Consider the following 26,294-nt stretch of genomic DNA (forward strand, 5'->3'; position numbering starts at 1 on the left):
AAGGTTGGAAGGAAATCTTGTTAGACTGCCATAATTGAAGTGGTTTATGGTGACCTCAAAATGAGAGGCGTTGGCCAAAACAGTCATCAGTGATTGGATCATCCCTAACCAATCAGAGTACCAAAGCCAATGACGAATTTTCAAAACGCCCAACCCATTGGTTTCTGAGACCAATCAGACGGTCTAGAATAAATTTTCATTTTCAAAACCATCAGGGCCAGACTCATTCCAGAGAAGAAACTAACATCCGTGGGCGTGGCGTAGCATTTGGCCGGAGAAAGGAGTTTGGGTAGACAGGCAATGTTCTCCATTGGCTTACATACAACTGACAGAACGTGACGTACACAAAACGCTTGACCAATAGAAATACACGAGGATTATATCGCATATAAAGCCATGGGGTACCAACGCCTGAGAGTGAGTGCTTCATGTACTTTGATGCATTCAGGTGACGGCAGTGTACTCTGCAGGTGGTGCGTTCAAAAACAAAGCTGCGTCCATTAAGCGAAAAACACTGGAAAGCGCATCCTCCATTAGTGAAAAGACCTTACGTCAATTCTGAACTATGGAGCGCTCAAAACAGTGTCACGATAATGAAGCGGACAGTAAACCGACTACGAACGAAAGTTATATTAATGGACACTTGGTAAAAAAAGACAACCAGATCTTGGTAGGCCTAGCTCAAGGGACGGGGACGGCCGGTGAGTCGAGTTCGCACACAGGGTCCTCGGTGGTAGAGGGCTGGAAGCATGAGCGCACCCGAAGTATGGAAGACAACGAGATCAACTTGCCTTGTCTTGCGGCTGCCTACACCACTATTCTCCGGGGGCTCGGGGAGGACCCGCAAAGACAGGGACTTCTAAAAACTCCGTGGAGAGCCGCTACTGCCATGCAGTTTTTCACCAAGGGCTACCAGGAGAAAATCATAGGTGAGTCAGTCGGAATGCCCATTTCCCCAAGTTGTCAACACTTTCCTATGTTGTAAAAAAGAAAGTGACCTTAAAACTAAACCTTTTAATTTACCTGAAATATAGACATTTAGATGTGATTTACTTAGGCTACCGAACTCCAATCAAGAAGTCTGTTTTGGAAGGAGAAATATGCAATTTATTATGCTGATATAACTGTTATTTATATATATATATATTACTGTACCAGTCAAAAGTTTGTACACACCTACTCATTCAAGGGTGTTTCTTTATTTTTACTCTTTTATACATTGTAGAATAATAGTGAAGACATCAACACTATGAAATAACACATGGAATCATGTAGTAACCAACAAAGTGTTAAACAAATCAAAATATATTTGAGATTCTTCAAAGTGGCCACCCTTTGCCTTGATGACAACTTTGCACACGCTTGGCATTCTCTCAACCAGCTTCACCTGGAATGCTTTTTCAACAGTCTTGAAGGAGTTCCCACATATGCTGAGCGCTTTTCCTTCACTTTGCGCTCCAATTAATCCCAAACCATCTCAATTGGGTTGTGGTCGGGTGATTGTGGAGGCCAGGTAATCTGATGCGGCACTCAATTACGCATCTTCTTGATCAAGTAGCCCTTACACAGCCTGGAAGTGTGTTGGGTCGTTGTCCTGTTGAAAAACAAATGATAGTCCCACTAAGCGCAAACCAGATGGACAAAAACCCTTGAATGAGTAGGTGTCCAAACTTTTGATTGATACTGTATGTATGCACACTTCTTACATCCGTAGTCTATGGTCAGGTGTTTCAGAAGATGCTTAGCCGCACATTCAATTAACTTGATTGTTTTTTTGTAAAATAATGTTCAGTATAAGAGCTACAGATTCTTATTTAGAGCTGTGCAGTACAACATTTGAAATCATTATTGGCACTGGAGACAGGCTTCTCTCAAATGACCATAGTATGTGATTTAGAGCAGTTGAGTACAAAATAGTACATCAAGAAAAAAGGATGCACAATCTATGTTCAGCGTACATTCATAGACAAGTAACCCTACAATAAATGTTGTTTCTAATATTCTCTGTTGATGCACTTTTCCCTCATTTGTCTGTGAAACCTCTCTTTCTACACAATACCACTATTTCTGTCCACCCTTAGGAAACAGTTACCTTGCATATCCAGGCTCACCAAGTCCCCTGGTCATCCTTACCAGACTTTATTGGTTCTGTTCTCCACAGTTGGGACTGTTTTAGTGGTGGAGCTGGGGAGCTGCCCCTCACAGTATTATTAAGCCCCGCCCTCCCCCCACCAAAAACCCATCTGGAGTTGGTTTCGCGGGGAGCACTTTGAGGTTCTGTGTAATATGTTTGAGGAGACATACAGAGAGAATGTGTTAGTGACACTCATCCTCTCTAGCTGAAAAACATGCATCTTGGATAACTTGAGAATGCTTGGACCCTGTCTGGTTTATATGGACTCAATGCTCTTTCCCCACTGTTTGAGGTGTTGTGGGAGTGGTATGGAAACGTGAGGGGCCAAACCAAACAGTAAATCCAGCAAAAAAGTGAAGCGTCACGACGAGTCACGAATGTGTGTTCAGGAGCACTGAAGCAAGTAGTATTCTCTCCCTTTTTGGGTTAGCTCTTATTCTGCACCACCACTTTGTTTAAATGTGTAATGTCATTGAATTGAAGATTTTGAAGAGCTGACTAACTTCTATGGCCAGTTTCACAAACCCAGACTAAGCCTGGATGAAAAACAAAGGAGAATCTCAAAGAAGAATCCGCTTTTTAGTCCAGGAATAGGTTTAATCAGATTGCGGAAAACCGCAATAGGTGTCATATTCGCCTTGACACAGTGAGACAGTGGATATATGGATATACACTACACAAGTATGTGGACACCCCCTTCAAATGAGTGAATTTGGCTATTTCACCCATACCCGTTGCTGACAGGTGTGTGACATCGAGCACACCGCCATGCAATCTCCACAGACAAACAATGGCAGTACCGAAGAGCTGAGTGCCACCTTTCCAACAAGTTACAAATTTCTTCCCTGCTAAAGCTGCCATGGTCAACTGAAAGTGCTGTTATTGTGAAGTGGAAACTTCTAGGAGCAACAACGGCTCAGTTGCAAAATCGTAGGCGACACAGGCTCACAGAACGGAACCTCAGAGAGCTTGTAGCGTGTAAAAATCGCCAGTCCACGGTTGCAACACTCACTACCAAGTTCCAAACTACCTCTGGATGCAACGTCAGCACAATAACTGTTCGTCGGGAGCTTCATGAAATGGGTTGAGCAGTGGAGATGTGTTCTCTGGAGTGAAGTGTGATTCATCACCATCTGGTAGTCCGACGGACAAATCTGGGTTTGGCGGATATCCGGTGAAGGCTACATGCCCCAATGCATAGTGCCAATTGTAAAATTTGGTGGAGGAGAAATAATGATCTGGGGCTGTTTTTCATGGTTCGAGCTAGGCCCCTTAGTTCCTGTGACGGGAAATATTAACGCCACAGCATACAATGACATTCTAGATGATTCTGTGCTTCCAACTTTGTGGCAACAGTTGGAGGGGAAGGCCCTTTCCGTTTCAGCATTACAATGCCCCCATGCACAAAGTGAGGTCCATACAGAAATGGTTTGTCGAGATCGGTGTGGAAGAACTTGACTGGCCTGCACAGAGCCCTGACCTCAACCCCATCGAACACCTTTGGGTTGAATGGGCCTGGCTCGCTGTCGGCGTTCCAAATCACCCAACATCAGTGCCCGACCTCACTAATGTTCTTGTGGCTGAATGAAAGCAAGTCCTCGCAGCAATGTTCCAACATCTAGTGGAAAGCCTTCCCAGAAGAGTGGAGGCTGTTATAGCAGCAAAGGGGGGACCAACTCCATATTAATGCCCATGATTTTGGAATTACATGTTCGACAAGCAGGTGTCCACATACTTTTGTGTATGTGTGAGACTGTGTGGTTGCTTGCACATGTGTGTGTGTGTGCGCATTGTGTGTGTCTGTTTGTGTGAGCAAATAAGGGACTCGTTTTATGAGTGCCCAGGGCGTACAGGATGTCAGTGTGAATAATGCAGAGCTGAACTGGTAGGTCTTACTTTTATAGGGTCTTCTAACTCCAACAGTGGACAGTCTCTTTCACTCACACACACACTTAGTTTCTACACATTCTCACTTATTCACAGAATTTCCACTAAAATCCCTCGATGCTGACCCAGTCATTTCTGTGTGCTAATGAAAATAATGACTTGTGTTTGTTGCGCAAGACGCAAGTGTTAAAGGGTTCGTAGTGGAATGGAAATCTAGCCCTATGAGGCTCATTGTCCTTATTATTTTAATATAGTGCATTATAACATTTTGTTCATAGGGCATTATGACTAGGCTGTATAATTCCTTATCTAGTTGCTTATTAATTGCTTATCTAGATGTTTATGAGCAGTTATTAGCACCTATGTCATGCATTATTATATATTTTGCAATAAATGCATTATGAAGCGGGTTCATGTTACTTCTCATTTATGCGTTATGTTATGTGCTTATTATGCATTAGGAAGAAGGTATTCATAGGGAGAGATGCCATTCATGTTTATGTATGATGCTATCAACACATGAGATTCCAAGAAAAACCTGAATGGCATATCCTTCATAGCTGCATTTGAAGGCAGTAAGCAATATGCATATGTCACGTTCAAGTGACTCACTTTTGTCAAGTCCATCGTTGGTCACCGCCTTTCAAAGTGTTGCTTTATAGGTATACATTTGTCAGACTTGCAGTTTTTGATGAAGTCTCCTTCGAGTTGGTGCAGTTGCTTCTCACCAAGTGCACCATGCAGCCGTCACCTGCATTGTGGGATGCACTATTTGTCAACCAATCATTAAGGTGTTTCTTTCTCATTTAGGTGTTGATGCGAAGGGGCAGGGGGAGGACAGCACTGCTACAGGGGATTGAGAGAAAGGTAGTGAGGGAGGAAGGGAGAGAGAAAAAGGGAGATGGAGATAGAAAGCAGGTTGGCCACCAGCGCTTGACATCCTGACAATTTGTAATGTAGCCATAGTGACTGTGTGTGGTTTTTGTCTGAGATGAGTTGATGCTGATTTGATTTCCTGTTATTTTGCTGTGGCCCAGTCACGTGTGTGTGTGTGTGATGTAGGGAACCAGACTGGTGAGGGGCAACTGCTCTCTGAACATCTGCTGCCCTTAGGTTGGTGAGATGAACTGGGGACGGTGCTCGATTCATCAGTAGAGCTTTACCAAAAAAACACATACCGGGCTGGGAGAGAGACATTTGGAGTACTGCTTGAGTGGAAAACCCAAACAGTAGCACTGTTCCTTTAAGCACGGTCAAATATTATCATTAATGGACAGAACAATGTTCTTAATGACTTTATTCTAACCTACTGAACGTGTCAGAGAGCAGTGAATCTATGAAAGACCGTTACCTCCAATTGTCAATAAAGAAATCATAATATTCTAACAGTGATGTGAAATCAGCATTTGTTCATTTTGTTTTTTAACCAGTCTAGTGAAACTGCAGTTGATATTCTAATAATTCTTATCCTATTCATCAGCAATACTCAACTGACGGACCGGGGTCCAGATCCGGACCCAGAGCAGGGTCAATACAGACTGCGGGTCCCAAAAGAATAATTAAAAAATAAAATTTAAAAAAAATATATATTTGTTTTATTAGGAATTCAGTCAAATCTCATTTAATTTGTCGAATACAACGGGTGTAGACTTTACTATGAAATGCTTGCTTACGAGCCCTTCCCATGGATGCAAAGCAAGGTTTTTAATTTCCTGGAAGCCTATCTACTGAGGTTGGGTTGGAGTGGGAGGTAAAGTTACCATGGTAACATAGTGAGTGAGCAGAGGGTCTGACTTGTTGCTTTAGGGTCCTGCCTTGTTGTGGTTTTGCAGCTTGTCTGTGATTATTACAAAAAGAAAAATAGTAACACGAGGAATGAAGTACACAAGAATGAAGCTATATACAGTGCCTTGCGAAAGTATTCGGCCCCCTTGAACTTTGCGACCTTTTGCCACATTTCAGGCTTCAAACATAAAGATATAAAACTTTATTTTTTTGTGAAGAATCAACAACAAGTGGGACACAATCATGAAGTGGAACAACATTTATTGGATATTTTAAACTTTTTTAACAAATCAAAAACTGAAAAATTGGGCGTGCAAAATTATTCAGCCCCCTTAAGTTAATACTTTGTAGCGCCACCTTTTGCTGCGATTACAGCTGTAAGTCGCTTGGGGTATGTCTCTATCAGTTTTGCACATCGAGAGACTGACATTTTTTCCCATTCCTCCTTGCAAAACAGCTCGAGCTCAGTGAGGTTGGATGGAGAGCATTTGTGAACAGCAGTTTTCAGTTCTTTCCACAGATTCTCGATTGGATTCAGGTCTGGACTTTGACTTGGCCATTCTAACACCTGGATATGTTTATTTTTGAACCATTCCATTGTAGATTTTGCTTTATGTTTTGGATCATTGTCTTGTTGGAAGACAAATCTCCGTCCCAGTCTCAGGTCTTTTGCAGACTCCATCAGGTTTTCTTCCAGAATGGTCCTGTATTTGGCTCCATCCATCTTCCCATCAAGTTTAACCATCTTCCGTGTCCCTGCTGAAGAAAAGCAGGCCCAAAGCATGATGCTGCCACCACCATGTTTGACAGTGGGGATGGTGTGTTCAGCTGTGTTGCTTTTATGCCAAACATAACGTTTTATGCCAAAAAGTTCAATTTTGGTTTCATCTGACCAGAGCACCTTCTTCCACATGTTTGGTGTGTCTCCCAGGTGGCTTGTGGCAAACTTTAAATGACACTTTTTATGGATATCTTTAAGAAATGGCTTTCTTCTTGCCACTCTTCCATAAAGGCCAGATTTGTGCAATATACAACTGATTGTTGTCCTATGGACAGAGTCTCCCACCTCAGCTGTAGATCTCTGCAGTTCATCCAGAGTGATCATGGGCCTCTTGGCTGCATCTCTGATCAGTCTTCTCCTTGTATGAGCTGAAAGTTTAGAGGGACGGCCAGGTCTTGGTAGATTTGCAGTGGTATGATACTCCTTCCATTTCAATATTACCGCTTGCACAGTGCTCTTTGGGATGTTTAAAGCTTGGGAAATCTTTTTGTATCCAAATCCGGCTTTAAACTTCTTCACAACAGTATGATGCTCTCTGCGCTTTTAACGGACCTCTGAGACTATCACAGTGCAGGTGCATTTATACGGAGACTTGATTACACACAGGTGGATTGTATTTATCATCATCATAGTCATTTAGGTCAACATTGGATCATTCAGAGATCCTCATTGAACTTCTGGAGAGAGTTTGCTGCACTGAAAGTAAAGGGGCTGAATAATTTTGCACGCCCAATTTTTCAGTTTTTGATTTGTTAAAAAAGTTTGAAATATCCAATAAATGTCGTTCCACTTCATGATTGTGTCCCACTTGTTGTTGATTCTTCACAAAAAAATACAGTTTTATATGTTTATGTTTGAAGCCTGAAATGTGGCAAAAGGTCGCAAAGTTCAAGGGGGCCGAATACTTTCGCAAGGCACTGTACAGGGAGTATCAGTACCAGATCAATGTATGAAGTAGATATGTACATAAAGGCAGGGTAAAGTGACTAGGCAGGATTGATGATGATGATGATATAATAATAAATAAACTGAGTGTCAGCGTGTGTGTGTGTGTGTGTGTGTGTGTGTATACACACTGTATATAGTCTTGTGAGTGGACATAGGGTCCGTGCAAGATGGGGTCAATGCAGATAGTGCGGCTAACCATCTAATGAACTATTTAGCAGTCCTATGGCTATTTAGCAGTCTTGTGGCTTGGGGGTAAAAGCTGTCTCGGAGCATGTTGGTCCGAGAGCCGATGCTACTGTCCGGGAAACGGTACCAGAGCAGAGTGAGCAGTCTGTGATTTGGGTGGCTGGAGTCTTTGGCAATTTTTCGGGCCTTCCTCTGACACCACCAGATATAGAGGTCCTTGGTGGCAGGGAGCTTGGCCCCCATGATGTACTGGGTTGTCCGCAACACCCTCTGTAGCGCTTTGCGATCGAGGGTGGTGCATTTGCCATACCAAGCAATGATTCAGCCAGTCAAGATGCTCTCTGGTGCAGCTGTAGAACTTTTCTTTCAGCCTCCTGAGGGAGAAGACTATGTGGGGGTGTGTGGACTATTTTTAAGTCCTTAGTGATGTGGACTTTCTCATAGTAATTGAGTACCCCTGCTATACATTAACATTTAGTTAATTTAGCAGATGCTCTCATCCAATCAGCATTTAGGCCTTGTCTGACTTATGGCCTATGGTGAAACTACTGTTGTTTAGTTTAGCCAGTGATCTCATCGCCATAGCGCCCAAACCAGCTGCTGCTTGTACAGACAAGTGGCAAAACCACATCAACAAGGCAGGACCCTAAAGCAACAAGTCAGACAGTCCACTCACTCACCATGTTACCATGGAAACTTTACCTCCCATTCCAACCCAACCTCCTGTAGATAGGCGGCCAGGAAATTAAAAACCTCCGTCAGGGAGAAGGGAGGGCGCATCGTCACAAACAGATAAAAACCCATGGATTTATTTGAACAATGATATGAGCTCCGTTAGGAGAGAAAATGAAATAAAATGACAAACAGGAAGAGCGGTAGGGCTATATGGGAGTCGAGATATAATTACAATGTTTGCCAGATAAAAACAGCAGGCTTATGGAATGGAGGTAGAGTGAATGATTAGGTTGCCGAGGGCTGTCTGGTCTCGTCTGCTGCGCGTCTTGTTAAGTGTCTCGGAGCTGTATGGCATCGACTCGATGGGCCTTGCACTCATCCGTCTCACTCTCTTTTTCTCTTTGCTTCCGCAGACGTGCTGAATGATGCAATCTTTGACGAGGACCACGACGAGATGGTGATTGTAAAGGACATTGACATGTTCTCCATGTGCGAGCACCACCTGGTGCCCATCTTTGGAAGGGTAACCTATTTGCACCCCAGACCCACACCAGTCCACGATGCACAATCTCCAATTATGGGGAATTTCTTCTAGGTTGGATCCTGCAATAAATCAACACACTAAAAATAAGGGTTTATACACGTTTAACTCAGCGAAAGTGCTTCTCAGACAATCTTGTACACAACAAGGAGTAGGCCTACTTTCTATATTACCTTGGCTTGCATGGTTGATTTTTATACATTTTTGTGTGCGAGGTTGAAGTTGTAGGCCTAATTCTGTGGCTGAGGTGATGCCACAATTTGAAATAAAATAAATAGGCTACTGTACTCTCACGCCTAATACCCCACTGCTAAACACCCCAAATAAGTGGCCCATGTAGAAACATCCTCAGGGGCACTGATAAGGCCTTTGTCCACTGAGCCTGTAATTGAGCCCAGCTGTGATTAAACTACTGGTAAGGAAAAATGGCAACTGGCACTGACCAAAGTGGCATTCCAAATGGCACCCTATTCCCTGTATAGTACACTGTTTGTACTATATTGGCAATAGGATGCCATTTGGAACACACCCCAAATCAACTGAAATCCTGTCAGTGGGGCTTCAAGTGAGACACGGTTGCCTTTGTAAATTCTCCTTGTTTTGACATTTTAGTACTGTAGACCTAGCATCCTCCCCTCTATTCTCTCCTCATCTTACCCTGCAGGTGTTTGCCATTTAAGACCAAAGAGGGAGGCCATTGATCCTTTCATATCCTTTTCACGGTGCAAATGTGCCGTGATGATAGCAGTAGCAAGTGTTATCCACTCTCTCTCTGGACACACACACACGGGTCGTTTTTGTCTTTGTGGTGTGTGTTTGTTTGTCAGCGGCTGGCTGTCAGAAGGCCACATTACTCCCGTCCACCTAATTTCCCCGCTGATAGCTCCCTGTTGTCATCACAAGTGTTAGTCGCCTCTTATCAACACACTTATATATTTCCCCGCGCATCTATCTGAGCCGATCGCCGAGCGCTATAATGACTCACCGATTTCTGCCCGCGAGCTCAGGGCTAGATTAAAAATAATATTTTTTTAGCGCGTCCAGTCAGTCGTCTTTTAACGCTTTTAGTGTCTTTTATCACCTAACAACAAGGTGGTATTTGTTTCCATTGAGCTATGCTGTTAGGCCTACTTTTACACCACATACCTTTGAAAAACCATGATGCCCATATCTGATCCCCACTTTTAATCAAACGTGAATCCCTTTTTTTCAAAGTGAAGATTTTTCTTCATTTTTAAAATTCACCCTGTTCAGAAATGCATTTTATCACTACCTAGCAAAAAGAGAGGGAGAAAATAGTAGGAGGGGAAATCCTTGCATTCATGCCCTTTCTCTCTGCCTGTTTCAGCACATTGCTGCTGACATTTGAGTGGAGGGTGGGTGGGGAATGGGTGGAAGGAGGGAGGGGGTATTTAGCCTTCCAGTCATATGCAGTAGCAGGCTCACCAGCTGGATGGGGAGGAGAGTCGAGCTCAATCCTCTTCAGAGCTTTCATCTGCTGCTTATTTATCCATGGTGCAGACGTGACTCCCTTACCTCCCCTTCACTTCTCCGATGGCCTTTAGATAAATGTTGCCTTTTGTCTTTGCTTCATATGATTCTTATCTTTCCCACGCAGCAGCCCATCAAGGTGGAAAGCAAATGTTCAGCTTGCCTTCATCACGTGATGAGAACTTGTTGAGAAGAAATGTGTTCGCTCACTGAGCTAATGCCTAGGCTTTAGCTCAGCGGGCTAACAGTCTTCTTATACACAGAAGACATGGGGTGGAATCCATTGAGTCATATCCAGCCCACTTCAAACACTGAGATATACTGTACATATCATGCCAGTTGGGTCTGTTTGTCAGTGCAGAATTTGGGACAACATGATTTACTGTCTGTTGTTGATGCTATAATTCGGAAGTTGGCCATCATTAATGGCAGAATTGGTCTCTCTTCTCTCCCCCAGGTCCATATAGGCTACCTCCCCAATAAGAGGGTGCTGGGCCTCAGCAAGCTGGCCAGGTAAGTGTATGGAAAGTGTAATAGTGTATTTGCTATTGTGATATGAAATAAAATGTAGTGGATGTCGCAAAAAGCTACTTAATTTTTCAATTGCAGTAAAAATTATTTTTAACAAAGGGGATAGTGTACTGAGACTTTCGACTTAACCTTTCTGATCTCCCCATCCCGGATCCGGGTTCGTGAATACAGACTCAAGCTCATTACCATAACGCAACGTTAACTATTCATGAAAATCGCAAATGAAATGAAATAAATATGCTAGCTCTCAAGCTTAGCCTTTTGTTAACAACACTGTCATCTCAGATTTTCAAAATATGCTTCTCAACCATTGCAAAACAAGCATTTGTGTAACAGTATTGATGGCTAACGTAGCATTTAGCATTAGCATTCAGCTGGCAACATTTACACAAAAAAACAGAAAAGCATTCAAAAAAATAATTTACCTTTGAAGAACTTCAGATGTTTTCAATTAGGAGACTCTCAGATAGCAAATGTTCAGTTTTTCCTGAAAGATTATTTGTTTAGGACAAATCGCTCCGTTTTGTGCGTCACGTTTAGCTATGAAAAAACCCCTGTATCCAGGATTGTGTAAATCTATCAGCAAGCTCATTAGCATAACACAACGTTAACTATTTATGAAAATCGCAAATGAAATGAAATAAATATGCCATCTCTCAAGCTTAGCCTTTTGTAAACAACACTGTCATCTCAGATTTTCAAAATATGCTTCTCAACCATAGGAAAACAATAATTTGTGTAAAAGTAGCTAGCTAGAGTTAGCATTTCGCGTTAGCATTTAGCGTTAGCATTAGCGTTAGCATCCAGCACGCAACATTAACAAAAACATAAAAGCCTTCAAATAAAATAATTTACCTTTGAAGAACTTCTGATGTTTTCAATGAGGATACTCTCAGTTAGATAGCAGATGCTCAGTTTTTCCAAAAAGATTCCTTGTGTATTAGAAATAGCTCCGTTTTATACATCACATTTGGCTACCAAAAAAAATCCATAAATTCAGTCCTCAAAACGCAAACTTTTTTCCAAATTAACTCCATAATATCGACTGAAAACATGGCAAACGTTGTTTAGAATCAATCATCAAGGTGTTTTTCACATATCTCTTCATTGATACATCGTTCTTGGACACATGCTTTCTCCCCTGAATCAAATGGTAAAGTGGAAGCAGCTGGCAATTGCGCACCGAATTCGACGCAGGACACCAGGCGGACACTTGGAAAATGTAGTCTCTTATGGTCAATCTTCCAATGATATGCCTACAAATACGTCACAATGCTGCTAAGACCTTGGGCGAACGACAGAAAGTGTAGGCTCATTCGTTGCGCAATCACAGCCATATAAGGAGAGAATGGAAAACAGAGCTTCAGAAATTCTGCTAATATGGGATATAAATATCGCGCTTAAAACGGGAACGTTTTTTATCCAAAAATGAAATAGCGCCCCTAGAGCTCTAACAGGTTAACAGCCTTCTTCAGTGTGGATATCGTTAGCTATTGATGTTCTTGACGGTATACCAGGGAACCGCACCAAGGTATGGAATTACTATGACAAAAAATCCTAACAGTAGGGTTGGATATTGGGAAATTGGAGGGATTGGGATTACCTAGACTCAATCCATGTGTGCAGTATCATGTACAAATATGTAATCTGTTCCTAGACAGTCCTTCAGACAATACAGTACAATATGGTCACCTATTAGATAATAGGAACTACAACACTGTGATGAACTAAGAGGCTGACTCATGTTGTAGCCCAGAGAGCTGGACCTGGGTTTAGTGGGTTAGCTATACATTAGCTTCTACAGTGTAGCGTTCGTGTAGCATAGCAGTAGTGTTTGCTGTGAGGCTGTTTAGGTGGAGAGGCCACTCAGGGTGGAACCTTAAGCTGATTAGGAGTGTGTATGTGACGAGAGGATTCTGATCCCATCTGACCCAATACCTGAGGCTTAGCCCCTTTCACTAATACATACTCTTACTTCCCTTCCCCACCCATGTGGCCATGGTGTCTATGCCACACGCAGCTACGCAGGCACACACGCTGATACACCAGTGCTCACCATACAAAACACAATACCAGCAATACTTTTATTTTGTAGAGTACACTTCAGGTAAACTGTTTTACGGGCTCCTGACCAAAAATATTGTGCTAATCTTAACTTTTTTTTGTACATAATGTTTCCGCCATTGTTTCCTATGACCGAAAAGAGCTTCTGGACTTCAGAAATGTGATCACTAACCTCTGATTTGGATGAAGAATTCTACTTCAATGACCTACTGCTCAACCAGGACCAGGCCCTAATCCCAGACACTCGAAAGAGGAAAAGACGTTCCAGACCGACGTGGGGGCACTCTGATGAAAGCAGAGAGTGAATAAACCACCCCTACCCTCTGTTCTATCTGCGAATCACTGTAGAACAAACTAGACGAGCTCTGTTCAAAAGTATCCTATCAACGGGACCTGAAGAACTGTGGCTGAACGAGGACATGGTTATTATAAAGCTAGCTAGTTTTTCTATGCATCGGCAAGACAGAACGGCAGTGTCTCGTAAACTCAAGGGTGGGTGGGGTGTGTCTTTTTATAAAAAAAATAATAATAATTGTGATATCCAATTGAGTTCCAATTACAATCTTGTCTCATCACTGCAACTCCCCAACGGTCCATTAACAAAAACTGGTTCGCAATCTCTAATATCAAGGAGTTAGAATAACTCATGATAAGCTGTAGACTATACTATTTACCCAGAGTTTATTTCTATTTTTCGTAGCTGTCTATTTACCACCACAAACCGATGCTAGCACTAAGACCATAAGGGCCATAAGTCAACAAGAAAATGGTCATCCAGAGGCAGCGCTCCTAGTTGCTGGTTATTTTAATGCAGGAAAACTCAAATCCATTTTACTTAATTTCTACCATGTCACCTGTGCAACTAGAGGGGGAAAAAACTCCAGATCACCTTTACTCCACAAACAGAGACTCATACAAAACTCATCCTCCATTTGACCATAACTCTTATCATTCTGATTCCTGCTTTACAAGCAAAAACCCAAAAAGGCAGTACCAGTGACACGCTCAATTTGGAAGTGATCTGATTAGGTGAATGCTAAGCTTCAGGACTGTTTTGCTTGCACAGACTGGAATATGTTCTGGGATTCATCCGATGGCATTGAGGAGTGCGCCACATCAGTCACTGGCTACATTAATAAGTGCATTGGCGATGTCGTCTCCACAATGACGATACGTACATACCCCAACCAGAAGCCATGGATTTCAGGCAACATCCCCCATGAGCTATAGGCTAGAGCTGCCGCTTTCAAGGAGTGGGACACTGACATGGACGCTTATAAGAAATCCTACTATCATACTATACCGGCTCTGACACTCGTCTGATGTGGCAGAGCTTGCAAACTATCACGGATTACTAAAGGAAACCCAGCCATGCGCTTCCCAATGACACACGCCTACCAGACGAGCTAAATGCCTTCTATGCTCGCTTTGAGGCAAGCAACACTGAACCATGCGTGAGAGCACCATCTGTTACGGACGACTGTGTGATCACGCTCACCGCAGCCGACATGAGTCAGACTTTTAAACAGGTTAACATTCTCAAGGCTGCAGACGGATTACCAGGACGCGTACTCGGAGCATGCACTGATCAGTTGGCAAGTGGCTAAACTCACATTTTCAACCTCTCCCAGTCTGTAATACCTACATGTTTCAAGCAGACCACCATAGTGCCTGTGCCCAAGAACGCCAAGGTAACCTGTCTAAACTAATACCATTAAATATTTTTGAAAGGCTGGTCATGGATCACATCAGCAAATTCATCCAAGACCAATTTCTGAAAATGTTAAATAGTGAAACATTAAAGTTATCTTTTTTAGATAAATGATTTGGGGACGTGAATATGTTCGTATAATTTTATTAAAACACACTTTTGCAATGAAGGTCTACAGTACTCTCTGCGTGTAGCCGGAGGACAGCTCATTTCTGTCCTGCTCTGGGTAGATTGACTTCAATACAAAACCTTAGGAGGCTCATGGTTCTCACTCCATTAACTTACACAGTAATTATGACAACTTCCAGAGGACGTTCTCCAACCTATCAGAGCTCTTGCAGCATGAACATGACAAGTTGTCCACCCTATCAAAGGCCTACCCCGGTCAAACCCTCCCCTATCATGGGTGACGCTGGGCCAATTGTGAGCCACCCTATGGGACTCCCGATCACAGCCGGTTGTGATACAGCCTGGGATCGAACCAGGGTCTGTAGTGACACCTCTAGCACCGCAATGCAGTGCCTTAGATCACTGCGGCACTCGCCACTTGTCATAACCTGTCATAATATGGTCATACCACTCATGACCCATATTTATCCCTGTTATGACATTTTGCGTTATTGTATGGCTGGTTATGACGCCTACATAAGTGTCAAAACCCACATTTATTCTAATATTTTTTTCCCTGCCAAGAAGTTTCCTTTCGTTTCTTAAATCCTTTGTTATATTCTGCATTTTTTTAAATAACTTATAGAAAATACACTTTATGACACTGTCATGAAGCATTATGACCATCCTGTGTCACTTTACTTGGACTAAGAAAATACACTTTATGACACTGTCAAGAAGCATTATGACCATCATTATATAAGCCAGATAGGCCTATCACCTCTTTTTGACTGATATAAGGGCGTCTTGTCCTGCTGCTGAAATCTGCTCCTGCATTCATCCCAGTCATCGGCAACAGAGTATTAGGGTACAGTAGGTGCATCCCATCAATGTGTGCGCAATTGCAATTACTTTCAGAGTACGACAGTAAAAGACAAACAAAACTTCAGAACGGGAAGCAATAGAAATAGCGGTCATAGAACAGCCCTACCCCTTCTTAGACTTGCTTTCAATGATAATGACAGATCTATACTGGGCAAAAATATAAATGCAACATGTAAAGTGTTGGTCCCATGTTTCATGAGCTGAATTAAACGATACCAAAAATGTTCCATACACACAAAAAGCTTATTTCTCTCATTTTGTGCATAAATATGTTTACATCCCTGTTATTTCTACTTGGCCAAGATTATCCATCCACCTGACAGGTGTGGCATATCAAGAAGCTGATTAAACAGCGTGATAATGCTGGGGATAATGAAAGGCCTCTCTAAAATGTACTGTTTTGTCACACAACACAATGCCACAGATGTTTTGAGGGAGTGTGCAATTGTCATGCTGACTGCAGGAATGTACATCAGAGCTGTTGCCAGAGAATTACATGTTAATTTCTCTACCATAAGTCGCCTCAAACACAGTTTTAGAGAATTTGGCAGTACGTCCAATGGGCCTCACAACCGTAGACCACGTCAGTTCCGGCTTCACCTAAGGGATTGTCTAAGACCAGCCACCTGGTCAGCTGATGAAACTGTGGGTTTACACAAACTTTCAGAAACCGTCTCAGGGAAGGTAATCTGCATGCTTGTCCTCACCAGCGTCTTGAAGTTTAGCGTCGTAACCGACTTCAATGGGCACTGGCACGCAAGACAGAACGCGTCTCCTTCCTGAGCGTTATGACAGCTGCGTGGTCCCATGGTGTTTATACTTGCGAAATTGCTCCCGAGGATGAACCAGACTTGTGGAGGTCTACAATTTATTTTCTGAGGTGTTGGCTGATTTCTTTTTGATTTTCCCATGATTTTCCCAGACCTTGAAATAAATCCACAGGTACACCTCCAATTGACTCAAATTATGTCAATCAGAAGCTTCTAAAGCCATAACATATTTTTCTGGAATTTTCCAAGCTGTTTAAAGGCACAGTCAATTTAGTGTATGTAAACTTCTGGCCCACTGAAAAATGAGTTTTAATGACTCCAACCTAAGTGTATGTAAACTTCTGACTTAAACTGTATATTTACTATGATGTTAGCTAATATGGTGAGAACTGTTTAGCGGTTTGGCTTGGATTATTATTATTTTTTTGCCTGGTCACAGACTAGCGAATAGCCTCCACTGACTCACACATACTTACACTGACACCCAAACACATACACTACCGTTCAGAAGTTTGGGGTCACTTAGAAATGTCCTTGCTTTTTAAAGAAAAGCAACAAAAAAAAAGCCCATTTAAAATAACATCAAATCGATCAGAAATACATTGTTAAAGTTGTAAATGACTATAAATTCTTGTTCTGAGAAATTAAGGCTATTCCATATGAGAAATTGCCAAGCAACTGAAGATCTCGTACAACGCTGTGTACTACTCCCTTCACAGAACAGCGCAAATTGGCGTTAACCAGAATAGAATAAGGAGTGGGAGGCCCCGGTTCACAACTGAGCAAGAGGACAAGTACATTAGTGTGTCTAGTTTGAGAAACAGACAAGTCCTCAACTGGCAGACAAGTCCTCAAGTCCTCAACTGGCAGTTTCATTAAATAGTACCCGCAAAACACCAGTCTCAACGTCAACAGTGAAAAGGCTCCGGGATGCTGGTCTTTTGCACATTCACCCTCTGAATGGCAAGCATGCATGCATACATACATACTATGTCTCAAGGCTTAAAAATCCTTCTTTAACCTGTCTCCTCCCTTTCATCTGCACTGTTTGAAGTAGATTTAAACAAGTGGCATCAATAAGGGATCATAGCTTTCATCTGGTCAGTCTGGAATGGAAAGATTACGTGTTCCTAATGTTTTGTACACTCAGTGTATAGCCATGTTATTTTTATTCATTATTCACTGTGTTTATTCCTCGTGTGGCTATATTTTTATAAAAAATATATAACTCTGCATTGTTGGATATGGACCTGCAAGAAAGCATGTTAGTCTACACCTGTTGTCTACGAAGCATGTGACGTATACAATTTTATAAGAATTGAGCTCTGAAAGGTGTGGCACCCAAAATGTGCTTCATTGAGATGGATGCAACAGTTTTATCCCTTCATATCGATGCATCTGCCCATTTGAAAGTCTTCGTAATCCTCTTGTTCTGTGGCATTTTGCTGAGCCAAGTGATGGAACTGCAGGGATAGGAGAGGTCATGTTTGTAAAAGAGCATTGGGTCAAAGGGGAAGGTATGTCAGGCTATGATGAGGCTAGCGTGATCCACTGCTCTGCTACTCAGATTGACTCACGGGAGGTTGGAACTTGCCACTAGTTGTCAGTGTGACTGCCACAGAATACCACACACTCTCCTCGAAAATCACCAGAATTTGATCTCTCAGCAGGAAATTAAAACTTGTAGTCTATTCAAGGTTTCTAAAGTTTGTAATTTCTACTTTAAAATGTCAGACTTGATTTCCTCATACGAACAATGTATCAACCACTACAATTTAAAAAATATATATAATTCACATTTCCTGCTGTAGTAAACTGGCTAAAATTAAGTTCCTACATCTGTATGCACAGTGGCTTCAGAAAGTATTCACACCGCTTTACTTATTCCACATTTTGTTGTTACAGCCTGAATTTAACATTTATTACATTTAGTAAAAAATAAAATAAATACAAAATTACATTAATTAAAAATGAAAAGCTGAAATGTCTTGAGTCAACTATTTAACCCCTTTGTTAGGGCAAGCCTAAATAAGTTCAGGAGTAAAAATGTGCTTAACCTGTCTAAGATATTGGTTCCCAATTAGTTTTGAATTAAATCTATGAAAAAATCTGAAAAATGGTTGTCTATCAATGATCAACAACCAATGTGACACAGAGCTTGAATAATTTTGAAAAGGATAATGGGCAAATGTTGCACAATCCAGGTGTGGGAAGTTCTTAGACATAAAGACACAGCTGTAATCACTGCCAAAGGTGCCTCTACAAAGTATTGACTCAGGGGTATTTCTGTATGTGTTATTTCTAATACATTTGCAAAAAAAATCTACAAACATGTTTTCACTTTGTCACTGTGTAGTTGGTTGAGGGGTAAAAAATTATTTATCCATTTTGAATTCAGGCTGTAACACAACATGTGGAATAAGTCAATGGGTGCGAATACTTTCTGAAGGCACTGTATGTGGACTTGTGGCTTATTTAAACCAAAGACTCATTGCAGAAGGTACACAATAAAAATAGCCCTTTCTTTTTTTTTTTTTTACCCAATATTCATATTAAATCGCAACATGTATTATGGGTCCTGAAGAAACACTGTAGCAGATAAATTCCTATTACTGATAGATGCATCCAAAGATTTCCCAGTGTATTGTGTATGCAAAAATTGGATGGATTTGATTGAGTCTGTTATTTAAACAAACAAATTACAACAGCTCTTAGAAACTTCACCCTGTCCAAACCAATACAAATCAACCTATTTGAGTGACACTGTAAAGTGTGACCTCTGTTGTGAAGAGCTCTCAGGTCTCTTTCTAGTTTCCACTCTGTCCCTGAAGAATGTGTAATCCCTCTTTGACAATGTAAGCCTATTTGCCTCACTGTAAATCTTACCACTTGGGTGTTCTCATGTAAATGAACGTTTTTTCCCAATGCCTTTTCCCCTAATCTCTCCCCAGGATTGTTGAAATCTACAGCCGTCGACTGCAAGGTATTTCCAGACATATAACAATCAATTTATACTTTCGGGAGTTGATGGACAATAAAGTGAACTAGAGTTTTTATTCTGTCTCAAAGACAACATTTGTGTATTTTTTTTTTTAGGACTTGTCATTCGTGTATACTTACACTGTATAAACCACAGTAACAACTTATTAATTGCATTCAAATTCAAATCGTGCATTATTTTTATTCCCACATTGTCCTTTTTCGAGATGGTCAGTTGGTTGACAGCCTGGTAAGTGTTGTTACTTAGAACAAACGGTAACCTGCCATGAACCTGCCATGTCATGGTCGATCATGTCAGATATCATGTTTGACTTTGCTCTCTGACTTGGACCGTGTTTATCTGTCTGTTCTCTTTCAGTTCAAGAGCGGTTGACCAAACAAATTGCTGTGGCGATCACTGAAGCTCTGCAGCCTGCCGGGGTGGGCGTCGTCATTGAGGCAACGTATGTCTCTTTCTCTCTTTTCCCTCACCACTGATATTAAAAGCCCCATACATTAAAGATGCACTATGGAAAAATGTGGCTTGAATGTTAGCTGTATGGTGTATACACATTCATATGAATAAATCCTTAGTTTTAGGAAAACAAATATGCCCTTTCTCTTCCCAATGAGGTAGTTTCTGGGCAATATCTGTCCAGTCAAGTCTATCCACAGAGGCAAAAGTACCTTATTGCCAATGCAATAATGTCAGTCAAAACACAAACACACATAAATGAAACCAAATATATTGTGCAAGGTCATATCTGGATAATCTTCAATGAGTCACTAACAGGACATTTCTCATACACCCACATCTAATAACTACAGCTAAAAGAAAAAGTATGTTAACCCTTTGAAATGACCTGGATTTCTGCATAAATTGGTTATCAAATTTGATCGGATCTAAGTCACAACAATAGACCAACAGTGTGCTTAAACTAATAACACACACATTATTGTATTTCATTCAGTGTAGGTTGGAAAAAGTATGTGAACCCCTAGGCTAATAACTTCTCCAAAAGCTAATTGGAGTCAGGAGTCAACTAACCTTATTTCCCTCACCAACTTTAAACATCAACTATCTGAGCAGCTAACCGATCGCTGCAGCTGTACATAGTCTATCTGTAAATAGCCCACCTAATCTATCTACCTCATCCCCATACTGTTTTATTTTATATTTTATGTTCTTTTGCACACCAGTATCTCTACTTGCACATCATCATCTGCTCATTTATCACTCCAGTGTTAATCTGCTAAATTGTAACTATTCGCTCCTATGGCCTATTATTGCCTACCTCCTCATGCCTTTTGCACACACTGTATATAGACTTTATTTTTTCTACTGTGTCATTGATTTTTTTGTGTTATTGGCTTGTTTATTGTTTACTCCATGTAAAGAGAGTAAATTACTCTCTGTGTTGTCTGTGTCACACTGCTTTGCTTTATCTTGGCCAGGTCACAGTTGCAAATGAGAACTTGTTCTCAAATAGCCTACCTGGTTGAATAAAGGTGAAAAAAAGAAAAAACCTGGAGTCCAATCAATGAGATGAGATTGGAGATGTTGGTTAGAGCTGCTTTGCCCTATAGAAAACACTCACAACATTTGAGTTTGCTATTCACAGGAAGCATTGCCTGATGTGAACCATGCCTTGAACAAAAGAGATCACAGAAGACCTAAGATTTAGTATTGTTGACTTGCATAAAGCTAGAAAGCGTAACAAAAGTATCTCTAAAAGCCTTGATGTTCATCCGTCCCACAGTAAGACAAATTGTCTAAAAATTGAGAAAGTTCAGCACTGTTGCTACTCTCCCTAGGAGTAGCCGTTCTCTGTGGACAGATTAAACTAAAGTTGCATTGTTTGGAAGGAACACACAACACTGTGTGGAGAAAATCCAGGTATTTCCAAAGGGTTCACATACTTTTTCTTGCCACTGTATAACACCAATGTATAATGATGCATTTTGCCTCTCCTCCATTCTTCCTGCATAGTCACATGTGCATGGTGATGAGGGGGGTGCAGAAGATGAACAGCAAGACTGTGACCAGCACCATGCTGGGGGTGTTCCGGGAGGACCCCAAGACACGGGACGAGTTCCTCACCCTCATCAGGAGCTGAGAGGGACGACCGGCCCACAAACCTGCTGCACAGCCCAACTCGGATCCACTCTCCCTGTCGCCTGGTTGGAGCAGCAGCCGGCACACAGCAATTTCTGTACAAAGCCTAGAGTCCGGGCTTGGTGGGTGTGTGCGTTGTGTGTGTGTGTGTTTTATTCCTCCACCCCCTTCCAAATCATCACATGGTCACATGACATATAATACGTATGTATTACTTAATGCTGTCTGCCAGGTGGCAGGCTTAACCTAAAAAACACTAATCATTGAGCCAGTGTTTTTATGGTTGCTTAATTTTGTCCTTTATTTTTTTATTTACTTTTAATAAGATTGAACTACCAATTACAGTAAAGATACTTACACCTACATAGGAACATCCTAATATTAAAAACAATTGATCAATCTTGTTTTTTACTTTTATCCTGATATATTTTTGCAATATATTTTTATCCATGTAAACTAGGACCATAGGGTTTTAATTCCAAAACTGACATATCTGTAAAGCGGAAGCATTATAGATTCCGCGATATAAATTAAGGTAATTTTGCATTTGAGCCGACATACACTGAGTGTAAAAAAACAACTTTAAGAACTGCTTTTTCCATGACAGACTGACCCGGTGAATCCAGTTAAGATATGATCCCTTATCGATGTCACTTGTTAAATCTACATCAATCAGATGAAGGGAAGAAGACCGGATAAATAATTATTTTTAAGCCTCGAGACAATTGAGAATGTGTGCCATTCAGACATTGAATGGGCAAGACAAGATTTAAGTGCCTTTGAACAGGGTATGGCAGTAGGTGAAGTAGATGAAGGGAAGAAGACCGGATAAATAATTATTTTTAAGCCTCGAGACAATTGAGAATGTGTGCCATTCAGACATTGAATGGGCAAGACAAGATTTAAGTGCCTTTGAACAGGGTATGGCAGTAGGTGCCAGGCACACCGGTTTTGTTGTGTCAAGAACGCTGCTGGACTTTTCACGCTCGACAGTTCCAAGAATGGTCCACCACCCAAAGGACATCCAGACAACTTGACACAACTGTGGGAAGCATTGGAGTCAACATGGGCCAGCATCCCTGTGGAACGCTTTCGACACCTTGTAGAGTCCATGCCCTGACGAATTAAGGCTGTTCTGAGGGAGGGGGGGTGCACTCAACTCAACTGGCTCTGCGTGTGCTCACTGCTCATTGATTGTCTGTATTGTAATTGTTTTTAAAAACCTGCCCAGGGACTGCAGTTGAAAATTAGCCAGTTGGCTAAAACCGGCACTTTTACAGAAACATTGATCAATGTGCACTGTCCCATAAAAATAAACTCAAACTCAATAGGAAGGTGTTCTTAATGTTTTTTACACTCATTGTATGCAGCGTTTACCGTGAATGTTGTCTCCGCTAAAGCAGGAACATTGTCTTTAAATGTCAATTTATGGATTACTATAATCATATGTATTTAACCTTGCCTTATGCCAAACCTATTCAAGTGTGGTAAGTGCCCTTTTCACATGGCATCATATTCCCGCTCAAGCCAAATGCTTCAAACCCATTCGTCAAACAATTATCACTTAGGTCTATCTGTCAGCCTATCAGAAGGACCAGTCCCGGTCTACTGTACTTGTCATTAACTAATACACAAAGGGGGAGCAACATACACTCATACAAATTTGGTAGCTACTGCTCCAGGTACTGTATACTGCACCCTTCAACTTCAGGAAACCAACAATGATGGGTTAATGAACATGTTAACTGGAGTTCAAATTATGTGATGTAATGTTGCTGTTAGTTTTGATTGTTGTATTTGTCTGTGACCAAAGTTTCCAAAGGTGCAGTTACAATGACTAGATGGTAACTGGATAGTGCAATGAAGGATGATTTAGATGGCACCAAACGGTGTCCATAATAGGACAAGCCCGGTCAGGAGGAGTTGTCAGAGGCTGGCCTAATATGGACACTGTACATTATTCGCCAATAGTCACACTATTGTAGGTATCACAATAGCGCAAAAGGTACAGATTGACAAATGTGGCTCTCTCTGTATCCCCCAAGTGTGCATTTCAGAATTCAGTCTCTATTGGGCATCACTAGCTTCGTATCTGTAAGTCGTGTAGGTCTGTGTGCGTTTTTAATTTTGTGTGTAATCTACAATTACAAAATTGTTGAGGGCCAGCCTAGTATATATTCCGCTGACCTCTATCTTGAGAAGCCTTACTTTTTTTTTGGAGGAGAATTCACTTCCACCCGATGAATTCGAAGAGACTAGAGGTAGGAGTCTCACCTCTTGGTAAAGGAACACATCACCTCTGTTAACCTTCTAATGTCAACTCTGAATATATCTATGTATGTCAGTGTATAAATGTTGCAGATTTCTATTAGACTTTTTAAATGTCAAAATATGCTGCACTTGAGTACAGTACAATTATCTTTGCAATGTCACGTATACTGTATGTTGCATTTGCATATCTGTGAGTGCATTCTCTAATATTAGGCTCTTCTCTCTTCAGCAGGGATATTAAAATATAGTAACATTTGAAAAATGTTCAGTAGCTAGGTTTCCATCCAATTGGCGAAATATTTTTATGTGAATATTCAAAAATCACAGCAGAGATGTTTCCAAGAAATTGACTTGTTGTAGATAAAATAAAAGCTGTGCGTGATGACCGTGCACATGAAAATAACTTTGGCGTTTAAATTCCCATGTACCATTGCATTTGTAACTCTCTACTGATGGGTTTTGTCACAAACTGTTGCGTTAATAACCAATATGCGCCATCTGGTTTTGGCGCATGCTCCAGTGATGCTAGATTTAGCAACTTTCCAGACTACCCTGGCAACTTTATTTTCCAACCAGCACTTATTAACACATTTAGCTACTTTTAAAAATGTATGTGGAACTTTTAGCAACTTTTGAAAAGTGACTCAAACGCTAAAATGCACGCATTTTCCCTCTAAATGACACAAAAACGATTTTCTCTGTTACACGCTCAGGCAGCAGCAGCAATTTCAGCAAATTGCAAATCATTGTTAGCCGACTGCAGCAGCAGTTGTACGGGGTCGACGAGCCAAACCCAATTAATATAGTTGGTCACGAATGTTTGATCTTGAACAGAACTTACATCAATCAAAATTGTACAGCCATAAGTACAGAAAATAGTCGGAGTCTGTAACTGAACAAATCATATTTTTTTGCCGAGATGGCCAGTCAATTTGAGTAACGTTATTGCGTATTCTACGTAATGACGCAGTTTTACGTTTTCACGCAATGACTACACAACGCAATTTAGCAACAAATCAACCTGCCTCTAGCAATTTACCCTGAAATTTAGTTGCCAACACTGGCATGCTCTCTGGTCTAGAAGAGTTCGCTGACAACGTGGACAGGGTAGGTTATATGATGCAATAGCATTTTTATTTGTTAATTGGCAGACACGTTTTGTTCATGTAGCCAGCATTCAAATAAAACTCTTGATGGGCATGTGCATGAAGCTCATCATTGTCCATCCCATCACAACTGTCATGAAAGTTCATCAAAACGATTTCATCTGCCTATAAACTCAAATGTTTTTCCATGTCGCAGTCCACCAGATGTCATCGCATGTCTCAAGTTTACTTCGATATGGTTTTAAAAAATAAATATTTGCACATAAAGGCTTTCCACCGCATTCGTCGCATAATAATTTTTTTTTTACCGACAAAATGATCCCACCATGAACAAATGTTCGACATTTCTACCGATACTTTCCATCACACCTGTTGTGATTTATTTCCATACAGTATGACTTTACTCTCAAACGGTGGATGGAAACGTTACGATTAATAGGAATAGTAGCAAGCGGTATAGTTATATATTTATTGGAAATATATAACTCTGAAATGGGTAGGCTTTACCAATCTGATTTGGCCATTGGGGTTGTATCTGTCAGGGGTGGGAGAAGGTGCGTGCTATAGTCAGACAGCTCCTACATTGTCTCTGTGGCCTTCTTTAGGAGGACCTGTTCTCTGGGCTCCTTCTCCACTGTCATTTAGGTTACACTTCTTACTGTGGTCATTTGAAAGTGTTTTAAATAAAATTAAATGTGTAAGAACTATGAACCTGGCTATTGTGCTCTTCTTTGTAAAAGCCTGTTTATACCTGGCACTAACATATGTCCTGTTCTACTTTCTGATGCTTTCTGTGCCCACAGTTAAAGTGTAGATTATTTAAAATACCTGATTGATCGCAGAATGTTGGCACCATATACCAGCATACGACTGGGAAAAATCCGCTTGAACGCACCCCCACCTGGTAATTACTAGTGGTAAACTTGTCTATCATCCCCATGCTCTAAATTGTCAACAAAAAGAAAGCAGATGGCAGCAGCTTCAGCAGTTGTGGTTTATGATAAGAACAAAATACAAATGATTGATACAAAATTGATTCTGTTCATCTTCCTTTTGATTTTAAGTGAAAGCAGCTCTGGATATGGGCAAAAGAGCAAAACAATCATTTGCCTTCTTATGACCTCCATGTTTGATGGTATTTCCCAGTTCAAAACAACTTCACAACTGGTAATTAACACCTTCCCGCTTGGTTATGAACCTAGTATTAAGGACACCCAGATCTGCATTTGTCATTTAGCAGACACTCTTATCCAGAGTGACTTAGTGCATTCATCTTAAAATAGTTAGGTGGAACAACTATATATCACAGTAAGTACATTTTCCTC

The 26,294-nt window shown here is 41.2% G+C and overlaps 1 protein-coding gene across 1 annotated transcript; it reads left to right on the plus strand.

Annotated features, from left to right (window-relative positions):
• Positions 1 to 233: 233 nt before the first annotated feature.
• LOC110497538 (GTP cyclohydrolase 1) lies at positions 234 to 25,680 on the plus strand. The gene is made up of 6 exons (XM_021573686.3): positions 234 to 929; positions 8,810 to 8,919; positions 10,886 to 10,941; positions 19,449 to 19,480; positions 19,856 to 19,940; positions 21,467 to 25,680. Exons 1-6 carry the CDS (start codon positions 566 to 568, stop codon positions 21,591 to 21,593), a joined length of 774 nt encoding a protein of 257 aa, XP_021429361.2. The 5' UTR covers positions 234 to 565; the 3' UTR covers positions 21,594 to 25,680.
• The last annotated feature ends 614 nt before the right edge of the window (positions 25,681 to 26,294 follow it).

This window comes from Oncorhynchus mykiss, chromosome 19 (genome assembly GCF_057628025.1).
Source record: "Oncorhynchus mykiss isolate SJ-2025 chromosome 19, ASM5762802v1, whole genome shotgun sequence".
Taxonomy (NCBI): domain Eukaryota; kingdom Metazoa; phylum Chordata; class Actinopteri; order Salmoniformes; family Salmonidae; genus Oncorhynchus; species Oncorhynchus mykiss.

What these genes read in the sequence shown, in the direction of transcription:
- LOC110497538 (XM_021573686.3), top strand. Translation starts at nt 566, where the DNA reads ATGGAGCGCTCAAAACAGTGTCACGATAATGAAGCGGACAGTAAACCG. An exon ending in CTACCAGGAGAAAATCATAG is followed by an intron (nt 930 to 8,809) that starts GTGAGTCAGTCG and finishes TTGCTTCCGCAG; the next exon opens with ACGTGCTGAATGATGCAATC. An exon ending in TGGTGCCCATCTTTGGAAGG is followed by an intron (nt 8,920 to 10,885) that starts GTAACCTATTTG and finishes TCTCTCCCCCAG; the next exon opens with GTCCATATAGGCTACCTCCC.